Source organism: Zootoca vivipara, chromosome 16 (assembly GCF_965207765.1).
Source record: "Zootoca vivipara chromosome 16, rZooViv2.hap1.1, whole genome shotgun sequence".
Classification (NCBI taxonomy): domain Eukaryota; kingdom Metazoa; phylum Chordata; class Lepidosauria; order Squamata; family Lacertidae; genus Zootoca; species Zootoca vivipara.
The window spans coordinates 24,843,969-24,860,035 of NC_142599.1; the positions used below are offsets into that span (position 1 = coordinate 24,843,969).

The following is a 16,067-nucleotide window of genomic DNA, read 5'->3' on the forward strand; positions in this document are numbered from 1 at the left end:
AGGTAAACTTTTTGCAAAGCACCTCCTAACAAAAACTACAGTGCTACTTTAGCTTAAGAATCTAATTCGTTCTGGAGGTCCGTTCTTAACCTGCAACTGTTCTTAACCTGAAACACCACCCTGAAGCACAGTTCTTAACCCGAGGTACTATTTCTGGGTTAGCGGAGTCTGTAACCTGAAGCATCTGTAACCTGAAGCGTCTGTAACCCGAGGTACCACTGTACCAGCAATCATGGGTGTAGCCAGGTGGGAGCAGTTGCCCCCTCTAAATCAAGTAAATACTGTACCTAAAAATACTTAACTAACTGACCAATTGAGTGGCAGATAGCTCTGCCCTCCCACTAACAAAACAAAAGTCCTCCCCCCCCCCACAACATAAATCCTGGCTACGCCCATGCCAGCGATGCTCAAAAGATTTGACACAGGATTCTAGGAAAGGGTTTTTGTGCGATTCATGTAAAGTTTATGCAAATATGATTTGTGCAAACCACAGACCAATCTGCGAAGTCCCTTGTAATCCTACAATTACTGTATATGATTCTTTGAAATGAACGAGGCGCAGAGGGTCCCTAAATTTATGATTAAAACAGGGGCAGCAACCTTTTTCAGCCGTGGGCCGGTCCACCATCCGGACTATATTTTGGAAAAAAATATGAAAGAATTCCTATGCCCCACAAATAACCCAGAGATGCATTTTAAATAAAAGGACACATTCTACTCATGTAAAAACACGCCAATTCCCGGACCGTCCACGGGCCGCATTGAGAAGGTGATTGGGCTGCATCTGGCCCACGGGCCTTAGGTTGCCCAGCCCTGGATTAAAATAATCCAGCAGAAGGCTGTTCTCGCGGAGGGGACGGAAGAGCTGTGTTTGTGCAGGGATAGTAAAGCAGGTAATCCCGGCTGTGGCAGTGAGCACTTGAACCTGCAGTCATGCCCTCAGAAACCTAGGCTAGAATGCACCGGCACTGGGCATTTGTTCCAAGGAGGGTATATCGCTTCTCGATCTCGTGGCTGAGATCAAAGTGAAGTATCTGTTGTTGTTTTTTCAGTTTAACATTTTGTTCACACCTTAGCGAATATACCAGATATTAAAGAGATTTTTGAAACTGGGAGATGGATTGCCGTTTTTACTTCTTCTCAAGCACGCTTGACTATTTGGCGAACCTCTCTCTTTAATCAGCCCATTTGAAAACACCAAGCACGATTATGCGCGCAAAGGAACTGAAAACACTGCAAGAAATACTCGTGAGTGTAGCAAAAGGACGCCCATAAATCCGTTTGTCTCTGACAAACAAGCAACAAGAGTCTTGCTGCGCCTTAGGTGGTCCTCCGGAGATAATTTGAGGACTGCAGCTCCCATCAGCCCCAGCCAGCATGCCCAATGGGTAGGGATGATGGGAGTTGCAGTCCAGCAGCTGTTGGAACCCCGCAGCGGGTTTCCCATCCCTGGTTTCTGGAAACTGGGGAGCTCGAACAGCCTTTGCTCCTCCTTGTTTCCCGAGCATCCCGCAATGCTCCGGCCTTGGCTGGGCTCACCAAGGAAACTACAAGTCCCAGGATCCTCCGCGGCGGCCTCAGCTGGAAAGAGAAGGGAGGCGGCGGGAGATTCAAACTTCCAGCGCAGAGCTTGCTTGGCTCCCCCAGAGGAAGCGGAGCCGCCGGAGATGGAGCAGACTCACCAGCGCGCGGGGTGCGGGCGGGCCCGACCCACTTGTGAGTTGCCCGTCGGAGTTGGATTGGGCTGGGCTGGGCTCGCGGGGGTCGGGCGCACAAGCCCAGAGAGTCGAAGGTGGGGGATCCGGGGAGGGGAATGCAGCACAGATATCTTTCTATCTGTCTTTCTGCATTTCAAATTATGTCGCTTAAAAAAAAATTATGTCGCTTTTCCCCCTTTTGCATCCCTGGTGAGTGATTTAGGTGCAATCGTATGCACTATTTGAAGTAATTATGAAATAATAACTATGATTCTATTAATTGAAGACAAGCAAACGAGATCCACAGTTCGAGCACACCTTTGTGGCTGGGATCCACCGAAACGTGGCGAGCTTTCAATCTGCCCAGAGCTATTTATCGGACGAAATATTACATAAAAGGGGGAGGGCAAGGAGCAAGGGGGGGACTTATTTAACCTGAAATCTCTATCTTGGACCTGAGCCCCTAAGTTTGACCTCATGGCTGCAACACTCAGCCTAATTAAAAAAGGTCGTCTACAAAGTCTCCCTGTGACAGGGAGGAGGTGCAGGCTTTACTTCTGAGTAAATGTGCCTAAGGCAGTTCTGGGGGAGCCACAGGGATATGTCCCTGTTCCAGGTGCAACATACTTACCATGTCATTCTATCCAGGCATATCTACGGTACTTGGAAGTAAGCTCCGTTTTGTTCAATGGGACTTACTGCCAAGTTAGCGTGTGCAGCCATCTGCATCTCAAAATACTTTGCATTCCACCATTTGCAGATTTTTCTTCATTTCTCTTACAAAGGGTGGATAAGAATGGAAGTTTATTTTTATTGTAAAATCAGCCCTTAATAAAATTAAGCAGCTGTTAAAACCTGTTTAGCTCCCCATATTGAAATTTTGGGCTGTTGATTTTGACCTGTGGACTCCTTGGTCCCCCTCACCACAAAACCTCTGTCTGTGGACCAGCAGAAAGGCAAATAACTTTGCTGTGTACTCAGAGGAATTAGTTGCTTACCTTAATTGAGCATAATTATCATAATAAATAATATGAAGCTACCTTATACTGAGTCAGACCAATGGTCCATTTAGCTAGTATTGTCTACTCTGATTGGCAGCAATTCAGGCAGGGTTCTCTCTCTCTCTTTTCTTTTGGAAGGGGGGGGGGAGACACAGTGCATAGTTTGGCCACTGTAGGAAAGGATGCCAGACGAAATGGATGTTGGATGTGATCCTATCAGGCAATTCTTCCATTGATATTTATCCACTCTCACCCAACTGCCTATGAAGCAATGTTTTGTTAACTTTCCTCTTAAAGCAGCAGGGTGTGTGTGTGAGAGAGAGAGGGTAAGCACACAGACACACCACACATACCCCTCCTGCCTTGCAAAATATCTGTTTACATGTTTCGAAAGAAAGAACCGTTAGGAATGAAGTGAGTGCCTGTGAAATGCCTTGCCAGTTTGGCAGCAAGGATACAGTTTGAAGTGAGTGAGTCATAACACTGACTGGAGCTGTTTGACCTATGCTTCTGTTTTCTTTCTTTTTCTTTTCATGGGCTCCTTTCCATTTTGGAGGAATGATTTCCTACCTTCTCCAGAACTGCATTTGCTTTGTATGCCAACAGGACAGAGGCTGTATATAGTGTTGCTGTTAGAGCACAGCTAGGCTCAAAGTTGGTGGGGAGGAAGCTGTTTCTTGAGACATTCTCTAAACAACTCTAAAATGTCCAGAGCTGGTTAGGCTCAAATCTTTTCATGGGAGATAATACTAAGTTATCTTTTACTGGCAGTCTGGTTAGTAATAATGAGGTACGGTGCTGGAAAAGCCTGGAGGGTGCTTCTTTGAAAAAAATAGGTACAATAAAATCTGGCAAATAGCACTTGTTGAAACTATTAAAATAAAATTGGCATAAAGTTTGAAGCATAAAAAACTGTTTTACAGCTGACTGGTGCAGCTCTGTTATGCACATGGCTAAAAATGAAAACAGGACTCCCTTCACAGTATACAACTTTGCGGTTAGCAGCATACACTGTTTATTGCCTCCTAAACAAATGTTTATTATGTTTATTTTTTGTGTCAGTGTGGGATATTCTACTTTATGCATGTATGATGTTATGAAATGTAAGAATCATATATATATATATATATATATAGAGAGAGAGAGAGAGATTCTAAGCCCTTTACAGCTAATAATAATAATAATAATAATAACAATTTATTATTTATACCCCGCCCATCTGGCTGGGTTTCCCCAGCCACTCTGGGCGGCTTCCAACAGAAAAATGAAATAAAATAATCTATTAAACATTAAAAGCCTCCCTAAACAGGGCTGCCCTCAGATGTCTTCTAAAGATCTGGTAGCTGTTTTTCTCTTTGACATCTGATGGGAGGGTGGTCCACAGGGCAGGCGCCACCACCGAGAAGGCCCTCTGCCTGGTTCCCTGCAACTTGGCTTCTCGCAACGAGGGAACCACCAGAATGCCCTCGGTAGTGGACCTCAGTGTCCGGGCAGAACGATGGGGGTGGAGACACTCCTTCAGGTATACTGGACCGAGGCCATTTAGGGCTTTAAAGGTCAGCACCAACACTTTGAATTGTGCTCGGAAACGTACTGGGAGCCAATGTAGATCTTTCAAGACCGGTCTTATGTGGTCTCGGCGGCCGCTCCCAGTCACCAGTTTAGCTGCCGCATTCTGGATTAGTTGTAGTTTCCGGGTCACCTTCAAAGGTAGCCCCACATAGAGCACATTGCAGTAGTCCAAGCAGGAGATAACCAGAGCATGCACCACTCTGGTGAGGCAGTCCGCAGGCAAGTAGGGTCTCAGCCTGCGTACCAGATGGAGCTGATAGACAGCTGCCCTGGGCACAGAATTGACCTGTGCCTCCATGGACAGCTGTGAGTCCAGAATGACTCACAGGCTGCACACCTGGTCCTTCAGGGGCACAGTTACCTCATTCAGGACCAGGGAATCCTCCACACCTGCCCACCTCCTGTCCCCCACAAACAGTACTTCTGTCTTGTCAGGATTCAACCTCAATCTGTTAGCCGCCATCCATCCTCCAACTGCCTCCAGGCACTCACACAGGACCTTCACTGCCTTCACTGGTTCTGATTTGAAAGAGAGGTAGAGCTGGGTATCATCTGCATACTGATGAACACCCAGCCCAAACCCCCTGATGATCTCTCCCAGCAGCTGCATGTAGATGTTAAAAAGCATGGGGGAGAGGACAGAGCCCTGAGGCACCCCACAAGTGAGAGCCCAGGGGTCCAAACACTCACCCCCCCACACCACTTTCTGAACACGGCCCAGGAGGAAGGAGCGGAACCACTGTATGACAGTGCCCCCAGCTCCCAACCCCTCTAGACCAGTGCTCCCCAACCTTTTTATCGCCGCGGACCAGTCAACGTTTGATAATTTTACCGCGGCCCGCTGAGGGGGGGGGACGTTGATTGTTTATATTTTATTTAGATTGTTTTGATTTAATAATTTTAATTTAATTGTATTTAAATGTTCCTTGGGCAGCCTGGTACCAATTGATCCACGGACTGGTACCGGTCCGTGGCCCGGGGGTTGAGGACCACTGCTCTAGACGGTCCAGAAGGATGTTATGGTCGATGGTGTCAAAGGCCGCTGAGAGATCCAGCAGGACTAGGAAACAACTCTCACCTTTGTCCCTAGCCCGCCGGAGATCATCAACCAGTGCGACCAAGGCAGTTTCAGTCCCATGATGAGGCCTGAATCCTGACTGGAAGGGATCCAATGGCCAAGACCAGCTCCTTGAATTGATTCCAGGGGCAAAGTAGCAACCAGAGGCTGCTGTGAGATTGATCATACGTCACCAATCGACGCCAGTCAGATCTCTGAAAACCTCAGTTTGAACTGAGTGTGCTAATAGGAGTTTTGCTTGCTTTCCTCAGATGAGCGCCTTACAGCGGATGAAATGGATGAGAAGAGGCACCAGAACATCGCCTACCAGTATCTCTGTCATCTAGAAGAAGCCAAACGGTGAGGGTGCTTGTGGTCGGGTGAGCGTCTAAGAGGGCCTAGATCAGGTCACTGGGGGAGCTTTGTGGTCAAGTGGGGATTTGAACCCAGGTCTGCCGTACCCTGTAGGACAAGGCACACTAGACTGGGTGGGCCTGCATTGGTCTAATCCAGAAGAGCTCTCCTTATGTTCTTCTACCACTATTGCTTGGGGGGCATGGGGTGGGGTCTGGAAGGACCCCGGAATGGCTTTTGAAGGCACAAGGGGACAGCCATTGAATAAATCAGGCCACCTCTGGGCATGTGTGCCGGGGAAACAAAAGGCATCCTTTCCATTGCTCTCTGCATATTTCAGCTGGATGGAGGGCTGCTTGAAGGAGGATCTGGCCTCACCAACCGAACTGGAGGAGAGTTTGCGGAATGGGGTCACTCTAGCCAAGTTGGGTCATTTCTTTGCACCTGACGTGTGTCCCTTGAGGAAGATTTATGACCTTGACCAGGCCCGTTTCAAGGTGAGTGCTGATGCTCAGCTCACGACCATTTTGCCTCACTGGGGCTGGTGGGAACTGTAGTCCAAAACATCTGCAGGGCACCAAATTGGTGAAGAGTGGGCTAGATTGAGTGATGGTGGGACGACTCTGCGTCAGGCAGCTTTAGCTTTGATTTTGATCAGGAGCCTGCAGTTTTTTCACTGGCTCTGTTGGGTCATGTAGTTGTCGGTATCTTCAGTTCCTCCTCCTGCACCTCTGCAGCAGAGCAATCTCTTGCTTTGTCCTCTCTATCCTCCACCACTCAGCTCTGAGGTTGGAGATGGAAAGGGTAGTGGGTTTGTTGGGTTATTGTTGCAACCCCCCCCCCCCGGTCCAAGGTTCTCCAGCTGCCTTGGTTATGCAACACCGTACACACACACACACACACACACACCTAAGAAGGGAATGATCCATGTGCAATGGTGGGGTTGTGACTTCCACTCCCATCTGCAGTTCCAAGCTTCGGTCTCAGTCATACTTCCTGGAGGGCAGTGTACCCCTTGCCCCAGAGAGCAAAAATGTGGACCCTCTTTTTCTTTATTTTTATTTTATAGGCTTTTTTTTGTCCAACCCTTCATAAAGTCCCAGGGCAGGCTACAGCGATAGAACATTATTTTAAAAGTTACAGCTACAAAAGACACAAAACCATTATTAATGGAACAGAATAAAAAATTCAGCAAACAAGGTGGGTCCACAAACATACAAATCTGATCTATTTCAGAGGCATAAATTCTAAAATACTTTCAAATGAGAGGCATCACAATCGAACATCGAAAAGCTGCAGTAATCAAAATAATAAGGGAGCAGGTTGGCATGGAAGTAGCTATTTACCTCTCATACCGTGTAAAATACATTAATGGAGATTGGTGGTTCTGCTGCAGTTCACTTTTCCTTATAGCAGGCAAAATTTCAGAAGGCAGAGCAACGCACAGCAACTGTGAGTAATAGCAAACTCACAGTAAATATCCCGTCTTCAGTCCTATCAGATACCACAGAGTCAGTGGTCAAAATTAGCCATGTGCCAGGCATGTTTCGCAACTTGCACAGGTCCAATTGCGACCATGTGGAGATCTCTGGATGCCAGGCTGGCAACTGGGGAAAGCAAAATGCCACTTACAGAAAGATCTGAAACATTTTCCTTAAAGCTTGAATTAGTTTTATTCCGGATTGTTTTATCTGATGCTTTAATGTGTTGTAAACTGTTTTGAGGTTTGTTCTTTAAAATATAAAGCGGTATAGAAATTGAAATAGTAACTAATAAGAATAAGAATAATAATAATTCCCACCGGTAGAAGGGGAACGGTGCTTAGGTACTGTATTCCATTGTGGCGATCACAGCCTAGGTTTAAAGCGCCATTTGGCAATTAGATTATATATCTGAGTTTCTAACACTGCACACAGTAAAGTGCAGAGAGATGGCCCTGGGTTTTGGTTCTCAGGCTGCCCCAAATGAAGTGCTTCTTCTTTTCTTCATTCTAGGCCTGCGGGCTGCACTTCCGACACACAGACAACATCAACCGCTGGCGGGATGCCATGAGCCACATTGGATTACCCACGGTAATGGATTCACCTTCCAGTCTCTTGGTACTTCGGTTTAAGTACACAATTGCTCCCCGAAAAGTACTTAAGCGGAGCGGCGATAGTGCGCAAAGCACTGATTGAGCGCTTCTGCGCATGCGCGCACCACCCAAATCGCTTCTGCGCATGCGCGGGTCCGTGGAGTACTCAAACCGAAAGTACTCAAACCTCAGCAGACTTAAACTGATGTATTACTGTATCTAAAAAGGTTGCGTTAACCCAGCAGCTGGGAAGTTCCAGTCTGCAAGCCATAGCTGCCAAGTTATCCCTTATTTTAAGGGATTTTCCCTTATGCTGAATAGGCTTCCTCGCGAGAAAAGGAAAAACTTGGCAGCTATGCTGCAAGCCCAACATGACAGAAGTTTATAAAATTACACATGCCATGGATAGAGTTTTGTCCCTCTGTCGTGTAACACTAGGACTCATGGGCATCCAATGACTCTGAATGTTGGAAGATTCAAGGCAGATAAAAGACAGTCCTATGAAACTCGCTCCCACAGGAGGCAGTGTTTGTCATGAGACAAAGGTTCCTGAGAGCAGAAGAAGCAGTAAGGCCTACACAATCATTCAAGCCTAAGCCTGCTAATTGCTAACTTTTAACAGCAAACTGCTAAGTCACTGTGGCTTGGGTGATGACTCATTCTCCCTAGAAAAGTAGCCAGTCTCTCTATGGGCCTCAGTCAGACAGCTGTAGGCTATAGAGAGCTGTATGGGTTGTGTATGGAATAGTGCTGTTGTTGCTATGAAAAGCTACGGCTCCAGGAGTGCCTCCAGGACTCTAGTAAATCGCTAACTAAGACTGTGCCTCTGTGAAGAGTCAGATAGCTGCTATGAGCACTCTGTGTATGCTCTTTAACTATGCTGTTTCTGAACAAGTTTATTTTCTTGAGTAAAGTTTCATTCTGTTTATAAAGAAGACTCTGTGTCGATTAGATTACTGTTGTGTAACAGTGATGGCCATCAACCTAGATGGCTTTAAAAGAGGATTAGACAAATACATGGAGGAAAAGCTACCAATGGAATTATTAGTTGAGTTTTTTCACCTTACCTATACCTCGTTTCAGGGAGTTATCACGGCACAGTTTTGTTTTTACCAATGGCTACTAGCCAAGATGGCTATGCTCTGCCTCCACAGTTGGATGCTGTAAATGCTTCCAAATACCAGTTGCAGGAAACCCCTGTAGGGGAGAGGCCGCTTGTGCATGGTTTTCCCATTGGGGCATCTGGTTGGCCACTGTGAGAATAGGATGTTGGACTAGATGGGCCGTTGGCGCGATTCAGCCAATTCTTATGTTCTGGTGAGTCTCCGCATTTGGCCCAAGAGGTGGGCAATTTTGGCAAAGTCATGCCCACCTGCGCTACACCTGTTGTACATATATGACATCAGGTGTTGGGCAGGTCAAGATCTGTCAAATTTGACTCATGGAAGGCTGTCAGAGATAAGGGTTTGGTTCGCCAGCTGGGACCAATTCCTCACCCCCATCTTACTCCTGTGAATAGTAAAGTGTTGGGCCCTATGAAATAATTCCAAAATCTATACTATTGCAGTGGTTTTTTTAATTTATGCCAACCTAAATACCAGCAAAAAATAAAGTGCAGCCTCTCGAGTCCTCCAGCGCTCTTCATCAAGCTTCCACGGTATCTTTGCTGATATTTTGGTTGCCCTAATAAAAAGGGCATTTCCCTGATGGGTGTTCTGAAGTTAATCCTTAAAAATTCCGCTTCTGTTTTTCAATAGATCTTTCACCCTGAAACAACAGACATCTATGACAAAAAGAACATGCCTCGTGTGGTGTACTGTATTCATGCTTTGAGGTAAGGAGGGAGAACCTTCATACAGGGGTTGGAATTCTGACTGTTCTCCCTCCCACACAATGGATTGCAGCACAAGTCTTTTGTGGCTCCTCAAGAGTAGTGGAAGTTGGTCCTTTGTTGTTGTTGCTGTTGCTGCTGCTGCTGTTGCTGTGAGCATGTTTTGGAGTCTCTTGGGTCCTTTGTGTGTGCACAAGTAAATCCAGATTTTTTTGTGTGTGTCTTCCCTCCTAGTTTATACCTCTTTAAACTTGGGCTGGCTCCCCAGATCCAGGATTTGTATGGGAAAGTCAAATTCACAGGTAAGGAGGAGAGTTGGGGGTTTCCCTTGTTGACACTTAGTTTGTGTGTTATGGAGCAGGTGGAAGACAGCCGCTGACCCTGCGTTTGTTCGCTGTTCACCTGGAAATTGTGCTCTTTGTGGCTGCTGCTAATTGAGTGCGACGTATTGAACCTTTTCTCTTTCCCTGTCCTAGAGGAGGAAATAAACCACATGAAACGTGAGCTGGAGAAGTATGGTCTGCAGCTTCCATCCTTCAGCAAGATTGGTGGGATCCTTGCTAATGAGCTCTCAGTGGATGAGGCTGCAGGTAGATAACATTTGTGGAGGAGGAGAGGCCATTTGTGAGAACCCAATGGAATCGCCATGTTCAGGGGCAGTATATCTCTCTGTACCAAGTGCCAGGGAGAGCTCCTGCCTTCATGCCCTGCTTGCGGGCTTCTCAGAGGCAAGCAGCCAAGTGCTGTTGGAAACAGGATACTGGGCAAGGTGAACCTTGGGTCTGACCCAGCTGAGTTCCTGTTGCCCTGTGCCAGAAAATGCAAGGAAGAAATTGTTCCTCTGAACCAGCAGGGGAGAAATCAAGAGAACAGGTGGCCCAGAGGGATAGCAGAGGAATGGTGGGAGGAACCAGCTGGGGAACCCCCTAAAGAAGCAGGCTCAGAGCCTGGGGATTGGTGATGGGAATCTGGAAGGAGGTGTTGGAAGCTGAAGAGGTGACAGGGTTTAGGGAGCAGGAAGAGGCTGTGGGAGAGAGGAGTTCAGAAGTGGAGACAGAAGTGGAGACTGGAGAGGAGGGAGGCCAAGAGGCAGAGATGTGTCAGGCTGGTGAAGAGGCATGGGTGTCTCCCCCTCCTGCTGCAACAAGCTCCCCTCCCCCTGATCTCCCAGAACCAGGAGAGGCATGAAGTGGGAGGAGCAAAGGCAAGAAGCAGACAAAGTCTCCCAATTGCTTGGGAAACACCCTGGAGAGGAGGAGAATTAGCCAGCTGTGGAGAGATGGGGAGCTTTAGCCTCAGCAACTGCTTAATGGGAGCAAGACCTGACACTTCATGGGATTAGGCCTGACACTCCTGTGCAAATCCTGTTTTGCCAATCAAGAGTTAACCCCAGCTTGCTCGGTGTGATTTACTGCTGGCTCCCTCATGTCACCATATTAGGCCACATTTACACCACACATTTAAGGAACATGGCTTCCCCCATCCTGTGGGGGTGTCTGCAAAAGTGCACTGAACCTCCTGATTATTCTATTCCAACTGCAACAATGAGCTCCACACAGCTGTTGTTCTTTGTTTCTTTATTGTTTGTCTTGTTTTCATGTTGCTGTTTTTGAAAAACTCAAACTTTTTTTAAAAAGAAAAGCAGGTTCCAAGATGGAAACTCTGCTATGTCACTGTGGGGCGGAGGGCGACTGGTGTTTGTGTCTTGGCTGCCTAACACTGGACTTTGCCTTTCTCATTCCCACCCCCTAGTCCACGCCGCAGTCCTGGCCATCAACAAAGCAGTGGAAAAGGGGGTTGTGGAGGAGACCATCCTGGCCTTGCACAACCCCAATGCCATGCTCTCCAGCCTTCGGGAGGGCTTCGGGGCCATTTACCAGGAAGTTCTCTACCAGGCGAAGGCAGAGAAAGCCAAGAACGGGAAGAACCAGGTAAGCAAAGGTTGTCTGAGGTGGAGGTGGGCACACTGATGCATTTTGGATAAATGTGGTGGTGAAAGTGAAAGTGGTGGCGGTGGTTTTATTTACTGGTAGGTCATTGGTATACCACTCCATATTTCGAAGAAATCTCTGAGCTGTTTACAATATCATTAAAATATCACTAAATAAAATAATAATATATACACTAGCTGGCCCTGCCACGCGTTGCCGTGGCTAATCCCTGTGACTGCCCCCACCCTGTGTCGATCCATGACGTATCCCGCCCCCTCCCCCCCTCCCCCAGGTTTCCCCTGTGATTATCCCCAGCCTGTTCTGTCCCATGACTTATCACACCCCCTCCCCCCCCGGCTCATCCCTGTGACTGGTCCCACCGTGTCCTGACCTATCCTGCCCCCTCCTCCCCCCAACCCCCACCCAGGCGAGTCAGAACTCCATTCGGCCTCGTCTGTAAAGGCTTCGGCCTAGCATGTAAATGGCAGCTGAGGTGCTGTTGAGAGGGAAGGTTCTATAGGTGTAGTACCAGTGTAGCCGCCGCTAGAGTGCGCTGGTTTGCAACCTGATTCTTTTCCCAGAATGCACTTTCGTCTGATTTGTGAGTTCTGGAACACGTGGTGTTTGGGGTTTTACCTGGTCCAGGTGTGACACCTGTCTTTGAAAACGGTATGGGCTTGCTTGCGGCATTGTGTCAAAATTTGAGCGTGATTGGTCAAGTGGTTTTGGTGAAACATGGATACTAACGGACATGGCCAGTTTACACACACACACAAACACACACACACACATATATTCAATAAATGTTCAAAATCTAGAGCCCCACAGAATACTTGGCTAGAAGAGATGCTCTTAAAACAGACTTTGCCAACCTAGGGCTCTCCAGATATTTGGGACTACAACTCCCACCAGACCTAGCCAGCACAACGTGGAGGGCAACAGATTGAAACCAAAAGTGTCACCTTTCTCTTCCGCACGCTTAGCATCTACAAGAAATCCCTGATGGCGAAGACATTTATGATCGGTGCCTGACCCAGGCCGAGATACAAAGCAGCATCAACAACGCAAACGGTAAGCAGAACGGCGGCCTCTCTGCCCTACTCAGGGCGACCTCTTTGGAGTTCAGCAGTTCAGTCTAGATATGGCGCTTAAGCATGATTTGCCCTAAAGCAGCATGGTCTCACCTGTGGCCTTTGGGGTGTTTTTGGACCACAATTCCCCAGCAGCCTTGACCTTGGGACGGTCGCAGGTTCCCCATCCTTCCCCAACTATTGTTCAGAGCCCATATCGTGGAGGCCGAGCCATTGTGGCTAGTCGCCATTGATACCCTTCTTCTCCGTGAATTTGACTAATCCACTTTTAAAGCCGTCCAAGCTGGTGACCATCGCTGCCTCCTGCAGGAGCGCGTTCCATAGATTAACTGTGCACCATGGGAAGAAAAGAAAATCTTTCTTTGTCTGTCCTGAATCTTCCAATGTTCAGCTTTGTTGGATGTGTTCTAGTGTTGCGACAGAGGGAGAAAACCTTTTTCTCTATCCACTTTCTCTATGCCAGCTTCCAAATTGGGACCCCTATCTCTGTCATGACTGGTGAAGCTTTATTGTACTCCAAGGCCTGTGCAGGCAACCCTCAATTTGCATGCGATTGATGCCCGCATGACCATGCACACGCATGTTCAGCACCGGAAGAGGGGGAAATGGCCTTCCGTGCACGATGACCTGGAACGTAACCCACTGCCTGTATTCTGAGAGGCAGCCAATTGTAGGGGTCTTTTTTAAAAAATTAGCACTGCAAAGACCCTATAAAAAGGAGGTCGTCCCCCCGCCCCGGGGACTAAGCATGGGTGCAGGGTAGGTGCTGTACCACTGCGCTATGGCCCTGAGAAGAGGGAGAAGCGATTTGCTTTTCGATACATAACCACTCTTCGCGATTACTTTTTATTTTCTGAAAACATACAGCGAAAGGTGCTCTGGAGCTGGTGGACGATGCCCTTGAGGAACAGGACCCCCAGGGGTTGTACTGCGCTTTGCAGGATCCTGCCCTGGCTTTGAGGAACCTGCGGCGAGAGAATGCGGACTGGTACTTGGATCAGCTGAGCACTGACCGGGAGCAGAAGGCTCTGGTAAAGCTCATTTGGCTTGGTGGGAAGGAGGAGGAGGAGAAGGGCACTTGTGAATCGGAACTATTTGCCCCCCCCCCCCGATGACTGGACACAATTCCCAAGGCAGGGTTCATAAAGTATTATCAATTTTAATTCAGTGCTTTGTTATCCCTGGTATACGTGATTATTAACAGTGGTCCTGTGACTTTCCATAACAAGTTTCTCCTTTAATTCATGTAATGCTTTGGAAATTCTGTATCTGATATATTGTAAAGGCCTCTGGCTATGTACAAAGACGCTGACTGACAGTTCCCAAGGACAGAAGCAATCTTGTTCTGGGCACATCTCTAAAGATGCTTGCAGGCTGCTTCTCCACGTTCAAGGAAGAAGCCCTTTCTGGAGTACAATCAAGTGGGGACTTTAGCTCAAATGTTCTGCTAAGGTAGCCTTTGCCAACCTGGAGGCCTCCAGAGGTTTTGGGCTACCTGGGGCTGATGGGAGTTGTAGTGGGAAACCTCTGGAGGGCACCAGGTTGGCGAAGGCTGTTGGAAGAGCCTTTTTTCTCGTTACCATTCTAACTCCGTTGCAGAGGCCAGACTACCGTTGGGCTTCCGTGCAATGCCTTAAACTGTCCAGTTGCAGTGAGTTCCCCCAGCCAATCTTGTTCTTTCCAGCCAATCACACTCCCTATTAGCTTGCATTCAAGCCATCCTTTTGCGCTTTTTTCTCAGGAGCTGGGCTACGCGGACTTGCTTGAACAAGAGGAAATCCAAGCTGGGCTTTACGTGGCCAACGAGAGAGGAGATCAAGAGCGTGCTGGTGAGTGAAGATCTGCCCTTAGAACTGAGGGCTAGTGAGTGAGTCTTGGGGGGTTTAGGCATATTCAGAAATCTTCTGTATGTTGTGCCTCAAATGATGGATATGTGTCACTTGGGAAATTGCCAGAAACCATTCATTCCTGGGGGAACTTGCTGTCTGGCCTATACTTTATTTGTAACATGCAGAATAATTATTAGTGTATTCATTTGTTTAGGGATGGGGTGGTGATGAACCTTAGGCCTGTGGGGTTGTTATGCATGGAAGGGGGATACAGTGGTACCTCGGTTTATGAACACAATTGGTTCCGGAAGTCTGTTCATAAACTGAAGCGTTCATAAACTGAAGCGAACTTTCCCATTGAAAGTAATGGAAAGTGGATTAATCTGTTCCAGACGGTCTGCGGAGTACTTAAACTGAAGTGTTCATAAACTGAAGCAAACTTTCCCATTGAAAGTAATGGAAAGTGATTTAATCCATTCCAGACAGGTCCGCGGAGTACTCAACCTGAAGCGTACTTAACCCGAAGCATGGGTGTAATTGGTTCTGGAAGTCTGTTCATAAACTGAAGCGAACTTTCCCATTGAATGTAATGGAAAGTGGATTAATCCGTTCCAGACGGGTCCGCGGAGTACTCAACCTGAAGCGTACTTAACCCGAAGCACGGGTGTAATTGGTTCCGGAAGTCTGTTCATAAACTGAAGCGTTCATAAACTGAAGCGAACTTTCCCATTGAAAGTAATGGAAAGTGAATTAATCCGTTCCAGATGGGTCCGCGGCGTTCATAAACCAAAAATTCATAAACCGAGGTGTTCGTAAACCGAGGTTCCACTGTACTCTGTCACTGAGCTGTGGTTGGTGGATGACTCAAGAACCCGATATACTCTGCGTATACCATGTGTGGCAGCCTAGTTGTGGGATGCTGTGGGCTCATCAGCCGCCCTGGTTTTGCTACCCACCTAGGAGCAGATTTTGTCATCAAGCACCAGTTGAGATGCATTACCAGAGATCTGAACTCACCTTTGTGGGTCACGTACTGAGCAGGAATGGGCCCTTGACATGATCGAGTAGGTTCTCCTGGTGGTCTTTATTATTATTATTATTAAAAGTTTATTGCATACTGCAAAGATTTGCCAGAATACAAGTAACCATGAACACTGCGTGCTAGAGAGTTGCAACATACCCCAAGGAGCTGACCAGCACTGTACTCATTATGGCAGGAAGTGGACAGAATTATTGGCTCTGCAGCTCGAATAATCTCCCTTCTATCATTGCAATTCTTGGTTATACATACCATCTGTTTGGCCCCTTTGACAACTGCTTGAAACTGTCTCTTCACAAGGCACTTTTGATCACAGGGGGTGCGTTAACAGAGGACCTGCAAAGCCATTACTTTACCTGTGCCAGGTTAGTGGCAGGAAAATACGTTAGACATTGCAGTCAGAGAAGATGCAAAGTTCCACTGGAAGAATATGAAGAGGGGGGAGAAATTTGCTGCATATATTTTCAATGTTTAGATTTCAGTGAGGATCGTTGCAAGACTCATATGGTTGTACCCAATTTGTGTTTTTAAAGTTTTTTTATTGTGACAAAGTAATAATCATAAATAAATAAGAATAAAAAATGTGCATCC

The 16,067-nt window shown here is 47.3% G+C and overlaps 1 protein-coding gene across 1 annotated transcript in view; it reads left to right on the plus strand.

Annotated features, from left to right (window-relative positions):
* Positions 1-1,572: 1,572 nt before the first annotated feature.
* The window catches only part of IQGAP3 (IQ motif containing GTPase activating protein 3), a 49,464-nt gene continuing 34,969 nt past the window's right edge, over positions 1,573-16,067 (plus strand). The window contains exons 1-11 of the mRNA XM_035099078.3: positions 1,573-1,716; positions 5,600-5,687; positions 6,022-6,178; positions 7,676-7,753; positions 9,513-9,589; positions 9,821-9,888; positions 10,063-10,176; positions 11,339-11,517; positions 12,501-12,588; positions 13,476-13,639; positions 14,350-14,437. Of these exons, the coding sequence (XP_034954969.2) occupies positions 1,668-1,716; positions 5,600-5,687; positions 6,022-6,178; positions 7,676-7,753; positions 9,513-9,589; positions 9,821-9,888; positions 10,063-10,176; positions 11,339-11,517; positions 12,501-12,588; positions 13,476-13,639; positions 14,350-14,437 (1,150 nt within the window). The 5' untranslated portion in view covers positions 1,573-1,667. The remainder of the gene's footprint in view (positions 1,717-5,599; positions 5,688-6,021; positions 6,179-7,675; positions 7,754-9,512; positions 9,590-9,820; positions 9,889-10,062; positions 10,177-11,338; positions 11,518-12,500; positions 12,589-13,475; positions 13,640-14,349; positions 14,438-16,067) is intronic.